This window comes from Elgaria multicarinata, chromosome 1 (genome assembly GCF_023053635.1).
Source record: "Elgaria multicarinata webbii isolate HBS135686 ecotype San Diego chromosome 1, rElgMul1.1.pri, whole genome shotgun sequence".
Taxonomy (NCBI): Eukaryota; Metazoa; Chordata; class Lepidosauria; order Squamata; family Anguidae; genus Elgaria; species Elgaria multicarinata.
The window spans coordinates 70,962,323-70,981,892 of record NC_086171.1 but is presented as its reverse complement, the minus strand read 5'-3'; the positions used below and the strand labels follow the sequence as shown (position 1 = coordinate 70,981,892).

At 39.3% G+C, this 19,570-nt stretch overlaps 1 protein-coding gene across 6 annotated transcripts in view; it reads left to right on the top strand.

Moving 5' to 3' along the window:
- Positions 1 to 19,570, top strand: part of ARPP21 (cAMP regulated phosphoprotein 21) — a 246,702-nt gene that overhangs the window by 158,732 nt on the left and 68,400 nt on the right. For 4 of the 6 annotated variants that reach the window (XM_063130022.1, XM_063130037.1, XM_063130016.1 and 1 more), the window contains exons 10-13: positions 4,998 to 5,106; positions 8,402 to 8,503; positions 16,930 to 16,967; positions 18,258 to 18,296. In XM_063130022.1, the coding sequence (XP_062986092.1) occupies positions 4,998 to 5,106; positions 8,402 to 8,503; positions 16,930 to 16,967; positions 18,258 to 18,296 (288 nt within the window). The remainder of the gene's footprint in view (positions 1 to 4,997; positions 5,107 to 8,401; positions 8,504 to 16,929; positions 16,968 to 18,257; positions 18,297 to 19,570) is intronic. The other 2 variants (XM_063130056.1, XM_063130046.1) reach the window with 1 other exon arrangement.

The window sequence follows — 19,570 nt, the reverse complement described above, 5'->3', positions numbered from 1 at the left end:
ATGTTTATATTGCAAATATTTTATGCAAAATAGTGTCAGTGGCTTTGTAATGGTGTTAGATATGAGAGTTCATAACCAAGTCCATATGTGCCATTTTACCTAAGTTATGACAAAACTGAGAATGAGTCCAGTATTATTCTATTAGATTCATTTTCAAAATGAACATGAGAAAGAACCCAAATAAGTACACACACACATACCCCAACAACAAGGGTAGTACAAGATGTTAATTGTAAATTTCAGACAAATGCGGCTGAAGTTTCCATGAATGTATTGTACTAGGTATCTGTGTGGTGTCTTCATAGTGGAATTTGCTAATTGACAAATTCTTAAGTGGCATACTGCAGTGAATGTTAGAGCTGCTTTTATGAATGCAAATGCTGTAACTTGTCAACATGATATAGTTTAGTGTTTCGTTAAAATCAGCTAGCTTTAAACTGTTGTGCTATTGATGATGCTTCTGAGATGCCTATTGTAGAATTTATTGTAATGATAAATTCTAATCAACAATAAAGGATTCTAAACTTCTTTAAGTGCCAAATAAGATTTAGATGAATGAACAAGTATTTCAACACTAATAGCTTATGATAATTTGTGGATTCATTGCAAAAGAAATCTCATTGGATTTCACTGACTGAGCTCCCATTTTAAGATGGATTCATGCTTTGGTGCGGTAGGGTGTTTCTTTAGTTTTAATTTCTTTCAGATACAAAACATATTGACGTTTTATGCTGGTGTAGTGCCTAGCAGATTGGACTAAGGGTCATCAAGCTGAGGAAGAGATTGAAATGTTTTTGGAGGAGAAATAATAACACATAAGAGTAGATTTATAGTAAAGCAATAAAGCCATCTGCTCAATATTGCAATAAAAGCCTGGTTACCACTAGTACTTATTCAGAGGCCTACCTTGTTCCTATGTAACACTATTAAATTAAATGCCACTTAGTAGACGCTAGTGGCTCATGTCATGTGGAACCAAACTAGTTTCTGTTATTCCTGGTGCCTGCTAATCAAAACTTTTAATCATTTTCGTTTCTCCTGTTCTCATTATCCAGTCTGTCCATTGAGCTCTCTGAGAAGGTTATAAGATTGGTAATATATGCTTTTCCAGAGGGGGATTATAGCTTGATTTGTGTGTATTCGCCTGGTATTTGTCTTGTAATTGAAGTCTGGTCTGATCTTTTTTTTTAATGTCGACTTGGTTTTTATTTCTAATTCTGTATCTCTTATCTAGAAGAGACAACTTAACAAACTAAACTGCCATAGATCTTGATTGGCAATCTTTTAAAGAATTAAACTGCCCAGAAATGTTCTCACCTTAAACTGCCTTAAAAAGCTCAAATACATTTTTGAGCTCATACATTTTATTTCCATCGTGCACTTTCATCTGTCGGAATGGAATGAAAGGATTACTACTCCCACTCTCTTGAAAGCTTACATCTTCAAGTCTCCTTATGTGATACATATATATATTCCTTCCCTCACCTGAAAATTTAGCTCTTTTCTGCTACTTTAAAATGGGCCATAGCATCATTAAACATTCCTATCCCTCTAGGAAGGTGATCTCTGTAATCTGCACTTATGGCCATATTATGCTTCTGATTCATTTGTGTGCTTCTCTTAGGGCAGCTGCTGCAGCAACAATATTCCCATCAGTAGATGGATTGAATTATTCTTGTTGTAAAATTTGTTCTAACAATTGGAGTTCTTCACTATTAGTTTTCAGGGACAATATCTGAAAATCCATTGTTCTTCAGGCATCTTTGGTAATATATCAGTTCAAGAGAATTGAACCAAAATATTTATTTATTCATTTCTAAAATGCATACTCCACTTTTAGAACACAGCCAAACCTTGATGTATGTTAAGAGGAGCTATATTTGTGGACCTTTAAATGGACAATAAGATGTTCATAGACCCAGCTCAACTACATGCATTGAACATTCTGGCTGGGTTCACACAACATGACAACCCACACTTAAGGTTGAGTATGGGTTGCATATATGTGTTGGTATTGAAAGGGGGTTGTTTTGTTGTGTGAACCCAGCCATACCAGCAAGCAATGGTTTGTCAGCCATGAAGAGAACCCATGGTTTATTGTTGGTTAATGAACTGTGGTTTGTTGGTGGTTAACATCATGGTTTGTTAATATTGTTGGGTTCACACAACAATATTAACATTTCAACAATAACATGGAGTTCAGTGACAATTCACACTCAACCTATACTCAGCCTTGAGTGTGGGTTGTTGTGTTCTGTGAACCCAGTCAATGTGTAAGTGTAAATAGTGCCTACATATGTAGAGTCCAATAGTGTGCAATGATTATACATGCAACCAGTTTTGTCAAATACGGATGTTTTGGTATTGTTCCTATGTGTTATTGTTCCTATGGAACCATTGTTCCTATGGTATTGTTCCTACACGTGAAGGCACCACAAGTTATTAATAATAGTTGAACTCCCCTTGATTTGTTTCTGGCTGTGTTGAGCTACAACAATTATTTTCCAAACAGTGAGGTTTTTTTTTTTTTTTTCCTGAGCTCCCCCCACCCCCCAGGTTTGCAATTTGGACTTTGCCATGCTCTTAGTAACGTTATATAGTTTCCAGGCTGCCTGGCACCCATACTGAAAGAACTGTGTTTCTGAGTACTCCATGTAATTGGTACATGACTGTTGCAGTGTTTGAGCCTAGAGGTAGGGATTAAGAGGTGCCTGAAGTGAAACCTCCCTGTTGCTGCTAGTGGGAACATGGGAAGAGGACATCTGTAGCAGTGGGGTGAACTCATAAGTTTACCACTATGAATCCTTATTCCAGGCCATCTCTACAAAAATGTCCAGTGTACTTAGCTGAGCCAGCTTAGGAGAGCTCTTTGGACCTAGGAAAAGGAACGAGGTACTTCAGACGTCTAAAGAGACATGGTCTTCATTTATTAGAAACTGGCTTTTGCTAGAGTTGAATATTCAGAGCTGCCATTAAAGAGCTGGACATATCATGTTTAAAGTTGACCATTGGTATTTGAAATACAGTACAACTTAACATCCTCTGAATAAAAAAGAAAACAGAAGCAAAGAACGTAATGTGAATGGATGCTACTCCAAATGAGAATAGATAAAAACAAATGACAGTAATATTAACTATCTTTTTGAGTGTTGCATTAAGTGCTTTTAATGTAATGAACTGTGGTAACTGTGTGGGCTGGGATGTGTTAAGATTTGGCTTCAGCACTATGAAGTGGCCTAATTAATGGCTGAGTCAAAATAGTCACTAGTTGGCATGCATGCATTAACTTATTTCATTTTGCATTTGTCTTAATTATAAATGTCATATGGAAATTTGTGGAGATTATTTATTTATACAGTGTACATGGTGCCTTGCAGAATTTCATCAGCAAAAAATAGATAGGCCATGCCCACAAGAAGTTTAAACACTACAGTAGGCCTGTTCAGAAGACATTTTAAACCCTGCTGCTTAAGGCTTTTGGTTAACCAACAGGGTTTAAGGAGTCTTGTGTGGTGCGTTTTGCTAAACTCTGCTCACTCACTAACCACCGTCAAACTGTCTCCAGCAGGGTTAGCGGCTCTAACCATGGCTTAAAGTGTTGTGAGCAACAGCAACGCTTGTGGTTAGTGCTAACCCCAGAGAACCATAGTTTCGCTAACCACATAGCCTGAAGTATCATCTGAACAGGCCCATCAGGTGTGGTGGGGAGCAGAGTGAAGGGGAAAAGAGACACAGGTAGGATAGGATGCTCTACTTCAATGCCGGGTATTGTACTCTATTTACCTTGCAATCACCATTTGTGTGTATGTTTGCAAGGTTGGATGGGAGGGAGATTTCTCTTTGAAAGGTGTGAAGAACTGAAGTTTCAAATTGTGGTAAAAATGTTATTTTCAACAAATCTACTCCCATTTTTCACTTTGTCATGTCACTCATGTTGACAGGATATTTGCACAGAGTTGAATGCATTACCGTGTTTCATATGGACTTCAGGTTCTCAGTTCTTCCCTTGACAGTCCTGTCTGTCTCCTGTGAATGCGTGTGGAAGTAGCACATATGCACTGAATAGAGAAATAGCCCTTCTGTTCGCACTTTTTTCTTCCATTTTATAAACGTTCTTGAATTAACAAACTAGGCATTATGTGACAACATGCGATTCTGTCCTTTTTTTCTTATTTCTTTTTTTTTTTGCTGCTGCTTAATGAAGCTTTGGCAGAAAATGCAAAATCTGGGATGTTAATAACAGACTAAGATGTACAATATCCTGGAGATTAAAACGTTCCCTAAGCCTACTATTATGTCAATTGTAAAGAGACACTTTTCTCCATATCCTTTTCGAATGAGGTCGTAAAAGAGCAAAGAGCAATTTATCTCAGCCTCTGAACCTATACATACGAAGTTGGCAGCTGGTAACGTCTGGCCAATTAATAACCATCTGGATGGATTTGAAATCAGTTGTCAAATCTATACAATGTGACAATTTTGAAATATTCCTTTCCAATTTACCAACTGCTGGATAATTATTTGTTTAAATAACTCTCCTGCCCAACCTCACCCCACACACATTCCACCACCACCGGTACCAATTCAATGTATTATGAGTGAGAAGTTCTGTAAAAAGTCTCTATCAAGTTTGTCTTTGCTTATCAATCTGTATAAGCTTTGCTAAATTGCAGCATTGCTGGCGGTTATAATGATTGGCAAAGCAAATTAACATATCATATGTTGACTTGCTTTCTTGTCCTTCAGGCACTGCCAACAACAGAGGCTGAACATTGCAATGGCTAGTCATTCAAATTCAACTTACCACCTACACAACAACAATATACAGCAATAACAGCAGCATTAGAACACATGCCATACATTAGTACCAACATCAGCAACCACAATTTTGCTCTAAATGCCTCCGTTGTGTTTTTTTTTTTTTTAAAAAAAAAAAAAAGTGCTGACAAAAACAAAACAAAGTGGATTGTTATTGATATATTTTACTTTGCTGGCAGACCAGAGCAAAGGTTTACTGAACATTTAAAAGATGACAAAGGTGAAGAATCCCAGAAGCGATTTATCTTGAAGCGAGATAACTCTAGTATTGATAAAGAAGACAATCAGGTTGGTTCTCGGTCCGAGAGTTGCTGAAATTTGTTCTTTTTTTTCTTTTCTTTTTGGGAAGTGGTCTGGCTGACGTTCTTGGCGTTCTTTTGTCGTTGCTGCTGCTGCTGCTTTCCTTTCCTGCTCCTTTGTATCTCCCTCTCCTGCCTCCTTCTACCCAGTTTTTGGCACATCTTGGAATAGCATCAAGCCATAAGTGTGTTTGTTTTAGCAATGGCAGTTTGCATGGGCAGTTTGGCTTGACGCAGAAAATGCTGCATGTTTAGGTGCAATTTGGAATGTTCAAAAGGCCCACGACCTAATGGGGGAAGTTTCATGAAAGACATTTTGGCAAATGCCTTTGTGACTCTGTGGCATTTCTTCCAATTTCTACAGTCATACCAAGCTGGTTGGAGATTAATACAGATTAAAATAGACATTAAAGGGGAAAGCGTTACAGTGAGACCAGATTGATTTTGCAGTCATTCACAGATGAGTTTTAACTTGTGGGGAAATTGCTTAATTTTTCTTAGATTCCCCCACCGTGATGATTTATTGGAAATGAAGTTTATTTGCTTGTTTTTGCATGTATGTGGTAGAAACCGTCCCCTCTGTGTGCTGCTTGTCGTGTAATTCTGCATTATTAAAGTTATCAGTATGATACATGCTAATATATAAATGTGTCTGGAACTGGTTAGTATAACATCCTTTTATTAAAAGAAAACAAACTGTAAAAAGCGAAAGTTATGCTCAAAAGAGCATTTTAAATCTAGTAGAAATGCATGCAGAACAAAGGAGTGAACTCAAAAAAGATTTTGATTCTGGAAGAGCTTTTTAAAAGAACACTCGTGAAGGTAAGCTAATGTGTATGTTCTCATTTGGATTTTTGGCTTGTGGTAAATTCTAATGAGTCACTCGGAACCAGAGTGCCTCTTTGACTCATGTATTTAATAAGATATTGTTTTCTCCCCCATCTTCTTCTGTAGTACCCGACTGTTTTCCTCACTACATGGCATCATAGCTGTCTTTGAAAGACATAAAAAAGAAAGGTTTAGGCAGCAGGCTTTAGGAGGAGGACACATAGCAATGCGGTGGGGGAGATACAATATGGATAAAGGATTAAGAGCCTTGCAACTATATAGGCTAACTGCAACTATGAAGCTTTATACAGGGTGGTTCTTCCCCATTAGGCACCTTTATGTGTTTTATTGCTTTCTGGAGTTTGGAACAAGGAAAGTCTGTATTCCCTCTCACTGACAGTAAAGGCTTAAGATCGCTACTGAAATGATTAAAACTCTTGTGCACAATATTCTCAAAGTATTTCCCCTCATCATCAATTAGGCTTTTTCAGCCCTTCCTGTCATTTGGTTTTCTATATTCTTTTCCTTCACTTGATTGATAGCTGCATCTCCAGTACTATCACTTTTGAATAAATTACAGGAAAGTTGAACAGATCTGTTGGACAAACAAATCTATAGTCTAGTTTGCAGATTCACAAAGGACAGTTTAAAAATCCTCCCTCATGCTACCTCATTACTTCTTACAAAGAGGGGGCACAGGCCATCCTTGTAGAACACATGCTACAGTGGTAAAACACATGCAGATAAAAGGTCCTGGATTCAATACCTGACAGTTCCAGTTAACAGCATCTCAGAGAGCAAGTTTTATTTTATTTTTTATTTATTACTAAGGGCTTTGCTAGACCTACTGGGTGTTCCGTCATTGAGGAGCGGTGAAAGCGGCTTTTCCCGTGACGCCTCATCATCCACACCTGCCTTCGATTTGTGGCGGAAGTTTGCGCCGGTTGTGCTGCTGCCGCCGCGAGCACGGTTGCGCAGCCACACCGGCCTGATTGAAGCGGCTTTTTTTTTCACTCGGCGCACGGTTTGCGCAAGTCCGAAAGACCGCAAACTTGCGCAGCCATCAGCGATGCCGGCCCCGGCGGCGGCGGCAGTGCCAGTGCCAGCTGAAGTGCTGCTGGTGCTGTTGAGGGTCAACATTGATGCGGTCACTTCCTGATGGGGGTTGTGGCGGGTGTAATATGACCCGAGGTCAATCGTCTGCATGGGCACTCTGTGCCTACATCTCCCATCATGCCTCTGAGGTGTCAGCGCTGATGACCGCCTCTGTGCCCTCTGCCCCATCCCAAGGAGCCAACCCACATCTGGCCGTAGCCATGGCAGCAGCCCACAAACAGCTCTGCCCTCTGCCAGCCTGGTATGCCCACCGCGAGGAGTCACCAACTCCCCATGAAGGCGGACTGTGGGATGCCCGGCTTTCCGAAAACTGACCCACGCAGAGGTTGCAGTAGAAAAAACAGGCGCACATGCCCCAGCAGCGCACCAGCCACTTTTCCGGTCCTCCGGTCCTGCGCAAATTGTCACTGTGGAAATAAAAAAAAAAGCCGCTCCGCCGCGCTGCCCCAGCTGGCGGGCTGGGCACAAATGGCGGAGGCGGCTTGACCGAAGCCACTGGCCACTCCCCTTAGCACGCCTTTTCCTGACCAGTGCGGACCGCAGTGACCTCACATCCTCCCACACGTACTCCGAATTAGCGCGGGCCGCCAGGAAAAGGTGCACTAGAACTCACTTTTTTAAAGTCGGGAGAAAGGCCATAGCTAGACCTAAGGTTTATCCCAGGATCATCCCGGGTTCATCCCTGCCTGAGCACTGGATGCCCTGTGCGGCACTTAGATGAACAGGTTTGACCCCAGGATCCTGGGATAAACCTTAGGTCTAGCTACGGCCTAAATTTATATCCCACAAACTTCCATCACACAAGTGCCCCCAGGACAGCTAACAATTAAAGATAAAAGCAATATAGCCAAGTACTGGAGAGTAACAACAGATGGTACAGAGGGGCAGTAGCTCAGTGGTAGAATACCTGCTTTGCCATGTGGAAGGTCCCAAGTTCAGTCTTTGGCATCTCCAGGTAAAACTAGGAAAAACTCCTGCCTAAAACCCCCAAGAGCCGCTGCTTATTGGACCAATAGTCAGACTCAGTATAAGGCACCTTTCTGTGTCATGAGATAGACGGACCAAAGACATGGCTCAGTATAACATGAATTCAGATGATCATAAAGAGCCTGAAAAGCCAATTTAAAATAGAAATACTCCTGTAGCATCTAACCTGATGCTGAAGGGTACATGACATAACACCATGATTCACATGCCACCTTAAGAAGGAGACAACACTGACATTCTCATGCCTCATTTGTTTAAGTGAACATTTATTATTCTCAGCTGACAGTTACTTGACTGCAGTTTTTAGCAGCTCAACTTATATAATCCTCCTGGTTTTTTTTTTTTATGCTCAGCAAAACAGAATTCATCCATTTAGAGATGACAGACGAAGTAAATCAATTGAAGAGAGAGAAGAGGAGTATCAGAGGGTGAGGGAGAGAATATTTGCACAAGATGTGAGTAGTTGTTTTAATTGCCTCTTTAGTGCTATATCTTTATCAGTAGTCAGCCAGTATCCTCCCACTCTGACACTGTGGCAAGATTGCACTTTGTGGCAGGAGAGAGTAGAGGGATGTGATTTGAACCAGCAGAGGGAATAAAGTTTCCTTGATGGGTTTGTGTGTATGTGGGCTTGAGAAAAGACAAGAGATTGAAGGTTATAAGTAAGGATAAGATTAGGTCAAATAGGGTAGGCATAGTGAACTTGTTTTTCTCGTTTTTGTGTGTCTTAGTGTATACGTATGCCATAGATGTCATTCTGTCATACCTCCTGTAGAATATTGATTTAAATTGATGCTCTTCTATCGTGTTGATTTCTTTCAGGAGTATCTATCAGGTTTTGTAACTGTTCAAATGAGAAGAAAATACTAACCATGTGTAACCTGGCAGTCATGGTTTTGAGTGGTTAATTTCTGAACAAGTGGGAAATAGATAAATTTATGAACAATATTAGGATGTTGCACTCAACCAGAGATTACTCTCCCTTTCTAGGGCTGAATTCTGGGAAAGCCAATTCAGTGAGATGGGAGTAGAAGCCTGTTGTGCCCTGTGTTTGCCTTGTGGCTTTGACATCATAGTCCCCTTCCCTTGGAGCACTTTCCCAACTTTAATACTGGAACCATATTCATGGGCTCATCTACACCAAGCAGGATATTCCACAATGAAAGTGGCATGAAAGCAGTATATAAAAGGCAGGAGCCACACTGCTCCTTTATAGTGGTACTGAAGTGCACTGACAACTGTTGGGGCCCATGTCACATCTACACTAAGCAGGATATAGCACTATGAAAGTGATATGAAAGCGGCATATGGCATGTGTCAATGGTCCCCAACTGTTGTCAGTGCACTTCAATACTGCTATAAAGCAATAGTGTGGCTCCTGCCTTTTATATACCACTTTTGCAGTGGAATATCCTGCTTGGTATAGATGAGCTCCATGTTTCCACTGACATAAGTCCCTCTGTGTTTAATGGGATTTACTCCTTCTGTAAATGTGCTTAGAAATGCAGTCTAAAACATTGTATGTTTGTGTTTTTGTGTGTGTGTGTTTTAAAATGAACTTTTAATCACACAAACATATAAGTAGATCTTTAATAAGAAAAGAAGGGCTATGGCCCACCTGAAGCATGGGGGAATATTTGACAAAAGGGCAGATATGTTACTTGCAGTGTGAAGCAGGGCTTGCCTTACCAGAAAAAGAACTGCTCTAAGCCACTGATTTTAGCTATGATATGCACACATACAGAGTTTGCCATTGTTGGATGCTGCTGCTGCTGATTCACTTATAAAGCAACTTTTTTTTTCAAAGCACTGTATAGATATTGAAAAATAAGACTGCCCACAACCTAATAGGTCATAAAAGGAATGTTGAATTGGGGGAGTGAAAGCATGAATTGGAACAGCAAATCCTTCTCAGGTTGATGGATGGGGCTGCATTGTTCTCAGGTTGAATGGAGACTCTATCTGGTGGGGAGGAGGTGAAGCAAGCCCTTCTCTGGCCAATGCAAGGGTCTAGGCTGGTATCTCTTGTCATGATGTTCTTTCTGGGAGAAAGGAGGTGCAGCCTCCTAATAACCTTTGGTCTCCTGGCTGATGCATGAGGCCAGTATGAACTCAAAAAGTGATCTCAGGAGAACAAATGAGGGAGTGTTTTGCTGGAAGGGTGGATGCAGTATATTCAGTGGTGTACTGGTCAATTTCAAAATACAGCCACTCATCCTGACAGTCCCCATAGCCACGCCCACAAGGAAAGTCCAAAATTTCAGGCAGCTGTGTTGCTCCATATCCACAAACATGTTCTAACAGCCTTCCTCTCCACAAGAGCAGGTCTTTGTAAATCTTATCAGTCTTCATTGCCCATTCAAATCCAATAATCCTCAAAATACTTTGCATTACAACAGGGAACAATATAACATTGCTGGGAAAATTCATGTCCCTCCCCCCCCCCCCCCCCCGCGACTGTGAAGATTGCAGCTAAACTCAAAGGGGGCAGGGAAGTCTGAGGGGGGTGGCTGATGATGTCAGCATCCCTGCTAATCAAAAAGTGCAGGTGCTGGGTCTCCCTGAGCCCTGGCTCTAATACACCACTGCTCATATTCTGTGAGGTAGTAGTATTCAACTGAATATAGAATTTAATTTCTCACTGCATGTCAGCCCTCTGCCAGCCTACCATGGATCCACTGTCTGGCTGATTTATGACTGGCTGGGTAACAAAGTATGGTACATTTCTGGTACCCAATTGTGGTACGGATGGATTGAACTGTCAATCTCAGTCATGGCAAGATCGTTAGTTATTTTTATATATCATGTCTATTCTGCCCCATTTCTGCATGAGCTTGCGATTTTGTAAGAAAACCAAACACACCCATATGGATTTTTTAATTTTTTTATTGTAATATATGCATTTTTGTGTGCATTTTTAAATCAAAGTTCTGTTAGTTTTGGGGCCCATTGACTAAAACATGTTTGCATGCATGTTGGAATTGTTCACACTTTTCTTTGCACATTTTTCAAATGTGTGCATGGTGAATATATCGCAAGCTCAGAAATGTGTGGATTTTCAGCTGCAAATTGCATTTCCATCAGCAAGGTGCGGATTGGGTGAATCCATAAAACAGAACTACAGCAGAGCAAATTTCTCACACATGCCTTGGTGCAGTGACAATTTTACTATAGAGTACAGAGTGCATATTTTATAGAGATCCTTCTGCATGGGACAGCTGTCTTTTTGGGGTCTTATGCTTTCTAGATTATTTTTTTATTAAAAAATTGCTGAATCCATGAGGTCTACAGATATTCTCTTTAAAAAATAAATAAATCCCTGGAGTAAAATTCTACACTTTGCAGTATTATTGCAGCAATGAGGAAAATTGGTATTCCTGCCCCCATGTTTGTATATTTTAATCCACAACAGTAAGGATTCTAAAATACTATTTCAGAAAATGAAAATCTAGACCAGCTTTTTCACTTGCCAGGTGTGTGGAGGAGGGCCTCGAATCTGAAGCATTCCTGAATTTCCAGGCAATATGTCTATACTAGCTGTAAAAATTCAGGATCTGATTTTATTTTTATGTACACACATGCACACCAGCAGAGCAGAAATTATGTAAAACTTTTTTTATTTCATTTAAATTGGAAATTTGCAATGAATACATCATGAACATGAATAATACTGTCATAGCAACATTCATTGTTTTTAAATTAAGTTATTTTTAATTTATGCCGTCCCATCACTTCTGGTATGCCTCAGATATCTGCTTTGACATGACTGCAAGCAGATGCTATCAGGAGAAAACTGAGCAGATTGGCAGCTGTGTAAACAGGGGATTGGGCTGCTTAGCAGATGATTTACGTACGGATGGGTGATGAAGAAGAGCAAAGCTAACACATCAGGTGTACTCATTTGCCAAATTAGTTTACAATTTCTGAATCACATTTTCAGTAAGTCAAAACTGTTTCGAGATGTCAGTATAACGTTCTTTGATCGTGTCTCCAAAAGTAGCTTCAGAAATCCAGATCATAAGCCTTATTATGATTCCGAAGTAGTTCTTTGGCATTGCGTGGATTCTACAGCAAATTCCAATTTGATTTGGCTTCACTGTGACCCCAAATTATAACGTCACTGTTGCAAACATTCTACTTCACTCCCCGTTGAAAATGTAACATCCTAATCCATACTTGATGCACCATCATATGCGTGCTTGGGCTGGGGCATACCAAGAGGCATCACTACATGATGATACATTTATGTTGCAATGAAGTTGTTATTGTATTCCAGGCATCCAGATATTTATTCATTCATTCATGCATTTGGTGCCTAATAAAATATTTATTTTATTTATTTATTTATTTATTACATTTCTATACCGCCCAATAGCCGGAGCTCTCTGGGCGGTTCACAAAAAAAAGAAAAACAGAAAATAGAATTTTCTAGACCTGGGCAGCTGCGTAATCTCTTGAGGTTGTTTTTCGATGCTCCTCCTAGGCGTTTTAAGTAGTTGTTGGGGTTCTCTTATGGTTTAGTTTTAAGAAAGCATTTGATGATAGATAAAGGGTTGGATCCAGGATTTGCTTTCTACGAGAGGAGGAGATCTACTCAGAGAAGGTCCCTCTGCTCAATTTTTGTGGATCCCCCCCCCCACAAGTCATCCCATTCAACAGAGTCTCCTGACTCTTTGTGTAGCAGTTTCACAATGCTGGATAAAGGAGGGAGCGGGGAAATCTACTTCTGTCAGTACAGTTGATCCAGCTTGAATATGGCTCCAACCTATTATTTCATTTATTTTAAGTTATTTTTAGGCTGCCTTTAAAGGTAGAACCCTTATATATCGCATATATATCAGAAATAACAATAATACGTTGGATCTGAGAAAGATGGAGAATTAGTGTCAGATGAGACGACTCTGCATAGGATGTTTTAAGCATGTATGAATTGTTCAGTAGGCCTTTAAACAAATGCATTTATGCATAAATATATTCAGCTTTTTGTCCCATACCCCCTTAAATTCGTTACTGGCGGGCAAGTAAGAAATTTAAAGGTATGTCAGCAATTGCTATGCTATGCTAGCATGAGCATTAAGTAAATGGAGCATTGCATATAAAAGAGTAAAGTGGATCTCAACATGATAAGAGGTAACTTTCTTCCCCTAAAGCTTCTTGGCTCTTCCCTTCCCTTTTCTTTTTTTTAAATAACAAGGGTAATGTAATAAAATGTGTCTGTCTTCTGTGCCATGGAGACCCACACCAGCACTGAGATATGGATATTCCAGGAGATGGCATGGCCTTGTGCCAGCTTCTGCGGCATGGAAGATGAACGGAGCTATTATTGAGTGCATCCGTAAGGCTGTAATGCTGATTACACTGATACCCTTCAAGATACTGAAGAGGTAACAGACGTCTCATGCTTTTTAATAAGATATAACTCCTTAGTGGTTCTTTACCCTTATGTCTGACATAAGCAGCAGCAAAATTCATCAGTTATCTCCCCCCCACCCAAAAAAAACTTAGCCTTTGTATATGCACGTCTCAACATTTATAGTCTTTTCTCACACAGGTTTCACAAAACCTCATGGGCTGAATCCAGCATCTGCCTTCCCCAAGAGGAAGCAACCTTCTGTAAAAGGAAGAGCTCCACTTGTGGAAAGTTCTTCTGCCTGATTTTTGGACAGCACACCCCATTCAGCAGAGTCCCCTGACTCAGTGGGCCAGTTCAGATAACACAACAGCCTATTGTGGGTTAATTAACCCTTAAGTGGCTGTAGTACATGCCATTCACCGTTATGAATGTACAACCACTGACTGGGGGTGTATTTATTTATTTATTTATTGCATTTATATCCCGCCTTTTTTCCTCCAAGGAACCCAAGGTGGCATGGTGACTTGTCATGCAGACCCAACCAGGGAGTGTTATTCAAAGATTTAGCAACCCTCACATAACCCTAGAATAGACCATAAATTATCCAATGGATGTTTAACCCTCAAATAAGCCTCCCTATCTGGTATGCACAACTCAACAAGCCATGGCAACCTCCAGTTGGGTGTTTCACATTCATTATGGTGGATGGCATGTGCTGTGGCCCCTTGGGTGAATTGACCCACAATGGGCTCTTATGTCTTCCAAACTAGGTCTCTTTGTAGCATTTTCAGGGGGCTAGAGGGACTGCTGTGGAAGGAGGGGGCGGGATAGTCCACTTCCATTCAGCGAGTTGATTCAACATAAATCTGGATCCAACCCCATAATTTCCACTTCCAGCATGTAAACACTAATAAATTGACACAATTGACAACAAAAAACATGGCCATCAAGGTTGGAGATTTATTTATTTTTATTAGAGAGATGAACAGTTAGAACTCTTGTGTTTCAATTTAGTAAAGAAATGCAAATTAGTTAATTAAATAGTAGCTGCTTAAGACAGGTAAACAATGAAATGGTTATACAAAGGGCAAAGGATTATAACACTGTGAACATACCTGTTATTCCACTCATGCTCTGAACCATATATCCTTAAGGCATTGCTTTCAAGAACAACAAACTGCCCCCTGAACTAACATTGTAGTTCACATGATTCAGGAAATCATATGTGGAATTTGTACCATTAATGCTAAATTGCAATTGAAAGTCTGAGTATGCCAGGCACATCTGATATACTCTCTAAGGAACACCCTGTATTATGTTGTCAGTTGGAATCATCAGTATTACATTTATAAATTTATTTATTAAATTTAATTAAAACATTTCTAGGCCAACTTTCAGGGCAGGAGTCCTTCCAAGGCGGTGTACAACCATAAAATTCATATCATAAAAAACCAAACAAACAATGTGGTAATAAGAACAGCAAATGCTCCAAGAAACAACACACACTAGCATAAGACAGTCCCTACAACACAATTGCAGCTACAACCCAGTCTCATAAAACATAATCAGGCAAATGCCATAGTAAACAAGTAAGTTTTCAGAGCCTTCTTAAAAGTCAGCAGCGATGGGGCCTGGTGGACCCTTGATGGCAAGTTGCTCCTGAGGTATGGGGCCACTGTGGAAAGGGGCCTCTCTTGTGTACTCACACACCTAAGTGTCCTCATGGGTGGGCAAAAGAGAAGAGCCTCTCTTGCGGATCATAAAATGTGGGCAGGCCGATATGGGTGAAGGTGATCTTTCAAGTAATTTGGTCCCAAAACGTTTAAGGCTTTAAAGATCCAAACCATCACTTTTGGAGTCAAGGACACTGGTATCCAGTGCAGCTGGTGCAGTATAGGCATTATATGACCTGTTTGCCTTGCCCCCACCGACACTCTAGTAGCTGCATTCCACACCTGTTGAAGTTCCTCGACCGTCTTCAAAGGCAGCCCCATGAACAGTGCATTACAGTAGCCCAGCCTGTATATCGCTAGTGCATGGATAACTGAGGCATAGCCCATCCTCTCCAGATCACGTCCTCTTATGCAACCAGCATAAGCTGGAAAAATGCATTTCTGGAGACTGCAGCCACACACTTTGTCTTTTAGAGTTAGTGCAACCCCAAGACCAGTTGTAAACTTCCATCCAGAGTAGCTGATTTCCCAAACCACAATAGCTCTGTCTTGTGTGAATTAAGTTTCAGCTTGTTCACCCTTACCCACCCAAAAGCAGTCAATAGTTCAAGAGTTCCACAGCATTCCTGGGATGTGTAGATAGGACATGAGAGGTAGAGCTGAGTATCATCTGCAAATTGATGATACTTCAGCCCAGACCTCTGGATGACTTCTCCCATTAGTTTCATGTTGATGTTAAGATGGAACCTTGTGTCACCTCAGAGGCTAATGACCATGAGATGGAACGGAAGTCCCGCAGCACCACCTTCTGAAACCACTCCTCCAAAAGGACTGGAAGCACTTTAACACTGTGCCTTCTAAGCCCAACCCAGATAAACAATCCAGAAGGATACCATGGTTGATGGTATCAAAAGCTGCTGAGAGGTCCACAAGTACTAACACGGTTGCACTTCCCCCCGCCCTCCATTTGCCAGTGTAAGACATCAACCAGAGCTGTTTCTGTCCCATAACCAGGTCTGATAGAACTGGTTTGAATGTATCTAATTCATCAGTACCATCCAGCACTGCTTGGAGTTACCACCCACTCCAGCATTTTGGCAAATTTGACCCAGAAATGAACTACTGGCACCTACCACATTCTTTTTATGATCATGAAACAAAAGGAAAATGAAAAGTAAACGAAAATGAGAATTATTCATGGAACAGTGAACATATACTCATTTTCCTATATTTAAAAATATTTATTTATTTACTGCACTTTTGTACGGTTCACAAAAAATCATGTTAAAGAGATAAATTCTTGTGAATGGAACTTATTTTTTGTTAAACTTTTTTTCATTCAGGACGAAATCCTTTTTTTCCATTTAAAATTATTGTTACCTTACTTACATTAATTTCTTATAATTAGTTCATGGAGGATTTAAACTTTCTACCTGTTTCAGCTTCTTCCGTTTGTCTTTCTCCGTCCATTGCTTAGCTTCATTCCAGAGGAAGTTAGTTGTATATTCCATTGAAATTGATGGATTTATTACAGTGTTTACCTGTGGTATTGATTTCAAAGGGGTTTAAGCATAGCTAAGCATCTTTGAGGCCCTTACTTTGAACCAGTAGATCTGATAATTCCACTCTATACAATGAAAACACCTACACTTTTCTTCTCGGAAAGCTCTTGTTAACAAATGTCCCGATATTCCTTGTCTCCATGATGCATGAACTGCAAGCTTAGCCTGAATGTGGAAAGTGATTTTGCTTTCGGTGGTGATGGTGGTAGAGGAGGAGGAAGGGGAGGAGGATTTGAGAATGTTGAATGTTATCATGAGTACTAAATTCAGTTGTTTTGGTTTTTGTTTTTCAGTCAGTTTGCTCCCAAGAAAACCTTTTTGTGGATAACAGGTAAAAAGATGCAGATATGTGTTCTATTATATTTAATAGCTATAATTTGTATTATAATTCTGCTTCAGGAAAGGCAGTTAATTTGTGATAGAGTTGAACTAAGAGTGTTTCAGTGTAAAGTAACTAGCATGAAGTACATAAAGACATAAGGGCATGACATTTTGCAGAAGTTAATTTTTTTAATGATTTTTAAACCGTCTTTAAGGGTAAGACCACTTTTCAGCTTAAAATTAAAGAAGTGGTGTTTTAAACTGTAACACCAAAGTGATGGAATACTGTCAAGTCGCTCATTTCTTAAGTTATATTTTTTTATTTGACTTTGATTTTATTTTTTACACTGGAGAGATGTGTGTGTTTGCTTCTGAACATCCAACGCTGGCCCAAAATATTTTAGTGCCTGAGGTGGAAAATCCAAATGGCACCTTTCCCTTTCCACTAATTAGTATGGGGAACAATTCATGAGTTATGCAAAGCATGGTCCCCATGAGTGTGATCTGGATCTCTCCCACCTTAATCGCACCTTAAATATGCCACTTATGGTGGCTAGGGCAGGATCTCCACTACTGCTCAAAATGGTTTATAATGGTTTTACAGTGTCGTATCCTGCTTGGTGTAGATCTGGCCCAGCTCATCTTACATGATGGTAGGACCATCTCTGTGAATACCCTACATTTCAGAAGAAAACTTGTGCTGTTTCCTAAGTTACCAAACCCGACTTTTGTGTCACATTACTAAGTGATGCTTTCCCAAGAATGTTATTTTTAGCAAACATGTTGATATATATAATCATAGAATTATAGAATTGTGCGCTATTTTTATTCTGTTATTGTTGTATATTTTAACTATGTTTTTAATAGAGTGTTTTAAATACAGAGAGCTTCAGCTATTGGGTGGTATAGAAATGTAATAAATAAATAAATAAATTTATTTTATTATTGTTTTAACCATGTCTTTATTTTATTTATTTTTTAAAAAGATGTTGTTTTAGTTCCTATGATTGTTAGTTCGCTTGACTGCCATTTTGGCGGGTTGAGTGGTGGGGTACAAATCAGATAAATAAATAAAATGAATAATTACAAAGGCATAAACTGCCATCCCATGCCCACAAATCAAAGGTAATTGTGTACCAGAATCATCCCTGTATGCACTGCATTACTGAATCACTTTTTTAAAAAAAAATAAAAATAAAGGTGGTCATAAAAAATATTATTACTGCTGAAATATCAAATTGTATTTACATTTTTAAAATGTACGTTTTTCATTTATTTCCTTCTTTTTTCATCTCCATAGCATATGCAATGAAACCATTAAGAAAAGGCAGCTCTTCAGGTATGCATAATATACTTAATTAAAGATATATTTGCAATTTTGCATTGTTTAGAAATGTATCCTTAACCCAAACTGACATTAACAGAAATTGAAAAATATCATAAAAATATACCTTTGAAAACGTCAAGATAAGCCTCAGAAGATCCCCAATTGGTTAATTACCTTTCTCTCCCCTGATATGAAATCCCTACCACTTGCAGATGAGACTCAGAATCAGAATTGGTCAAGTGGGAATGAGTTCCACAATTGTGAAAAAAAATAATGTGGTGCACCCAGTTTGTATGGTATCAGTCTATAAATAGTATATTCTAGTATGCTTGAGGTTAATGCTACATAAACTGAAAAGAATGGTTTAGTTTTATATGTAACCATGGAATCATTTTATGATGGTGGCATGAAATTTCAACACCCTTTGCAGAGACAATAAATCAATAAAATCGGAGAATCAGCCCACATTTTGTGCTAATTTGATTTTGCATCTCCTCCAGTTTAATGTTTATTTTTAGTATTTATAAATTACTCGACTGAAAATGTTCAAATCAATGTATAACAACAAAATATGAATAGAATATCGAACCATGAAATAAGATAATTGTCCATTGGTGATGTAAGTAACCTTCACTTGCCCACTCTCTATGATAGTTCACAGGGAAGAATGTTAGCTACTGTCTAACATTTACTACTGTCAGGCTTGCTTGTGTATTAAAATGCACATATGGATTTTTTGGGGTCAGATATACATCTCTGTACTGATTTCAGATACATCACCATCCAATAAAATTTGGGGAAATTTGCCTAAAATTCTTGTACCTCTGTGACAGCAGTAAACATGAAACATGACTGCAAATGGAATTGATTTTTTAAAAAAGAGATGAAGGGTCCCATTCTAAACTGCTGGAGTTACATGTACTTTGTGTCCCTGAAATTCAGGCTCCTTTCTCTATGCCTAAAGATTGAAAAACAGGAAACACTTTTAAAAAGCATAGACCTCAGTTATGTGCAATGAAGCATAATATTTAGTGGCCATGCCTATTACAAGGTAAAGTGTGTTGTTTTGTTCTCTGAAATGTAAGGGAGAAGGTTTTGAATAACACGTTAGAAAACAACATGTTCCCTATTTTGTGAAATAAGGTTATAATACTATATAGTTTGTTACAATTTATATTCAACTAGTATCTTCCATAGTTTGCTGATTGCTTTACACCTATTCAAGAAAATAACCTCGGATTAAAGGGACAGAGAAATAATAACAGAGTTTTGAGAGCACTGGCACA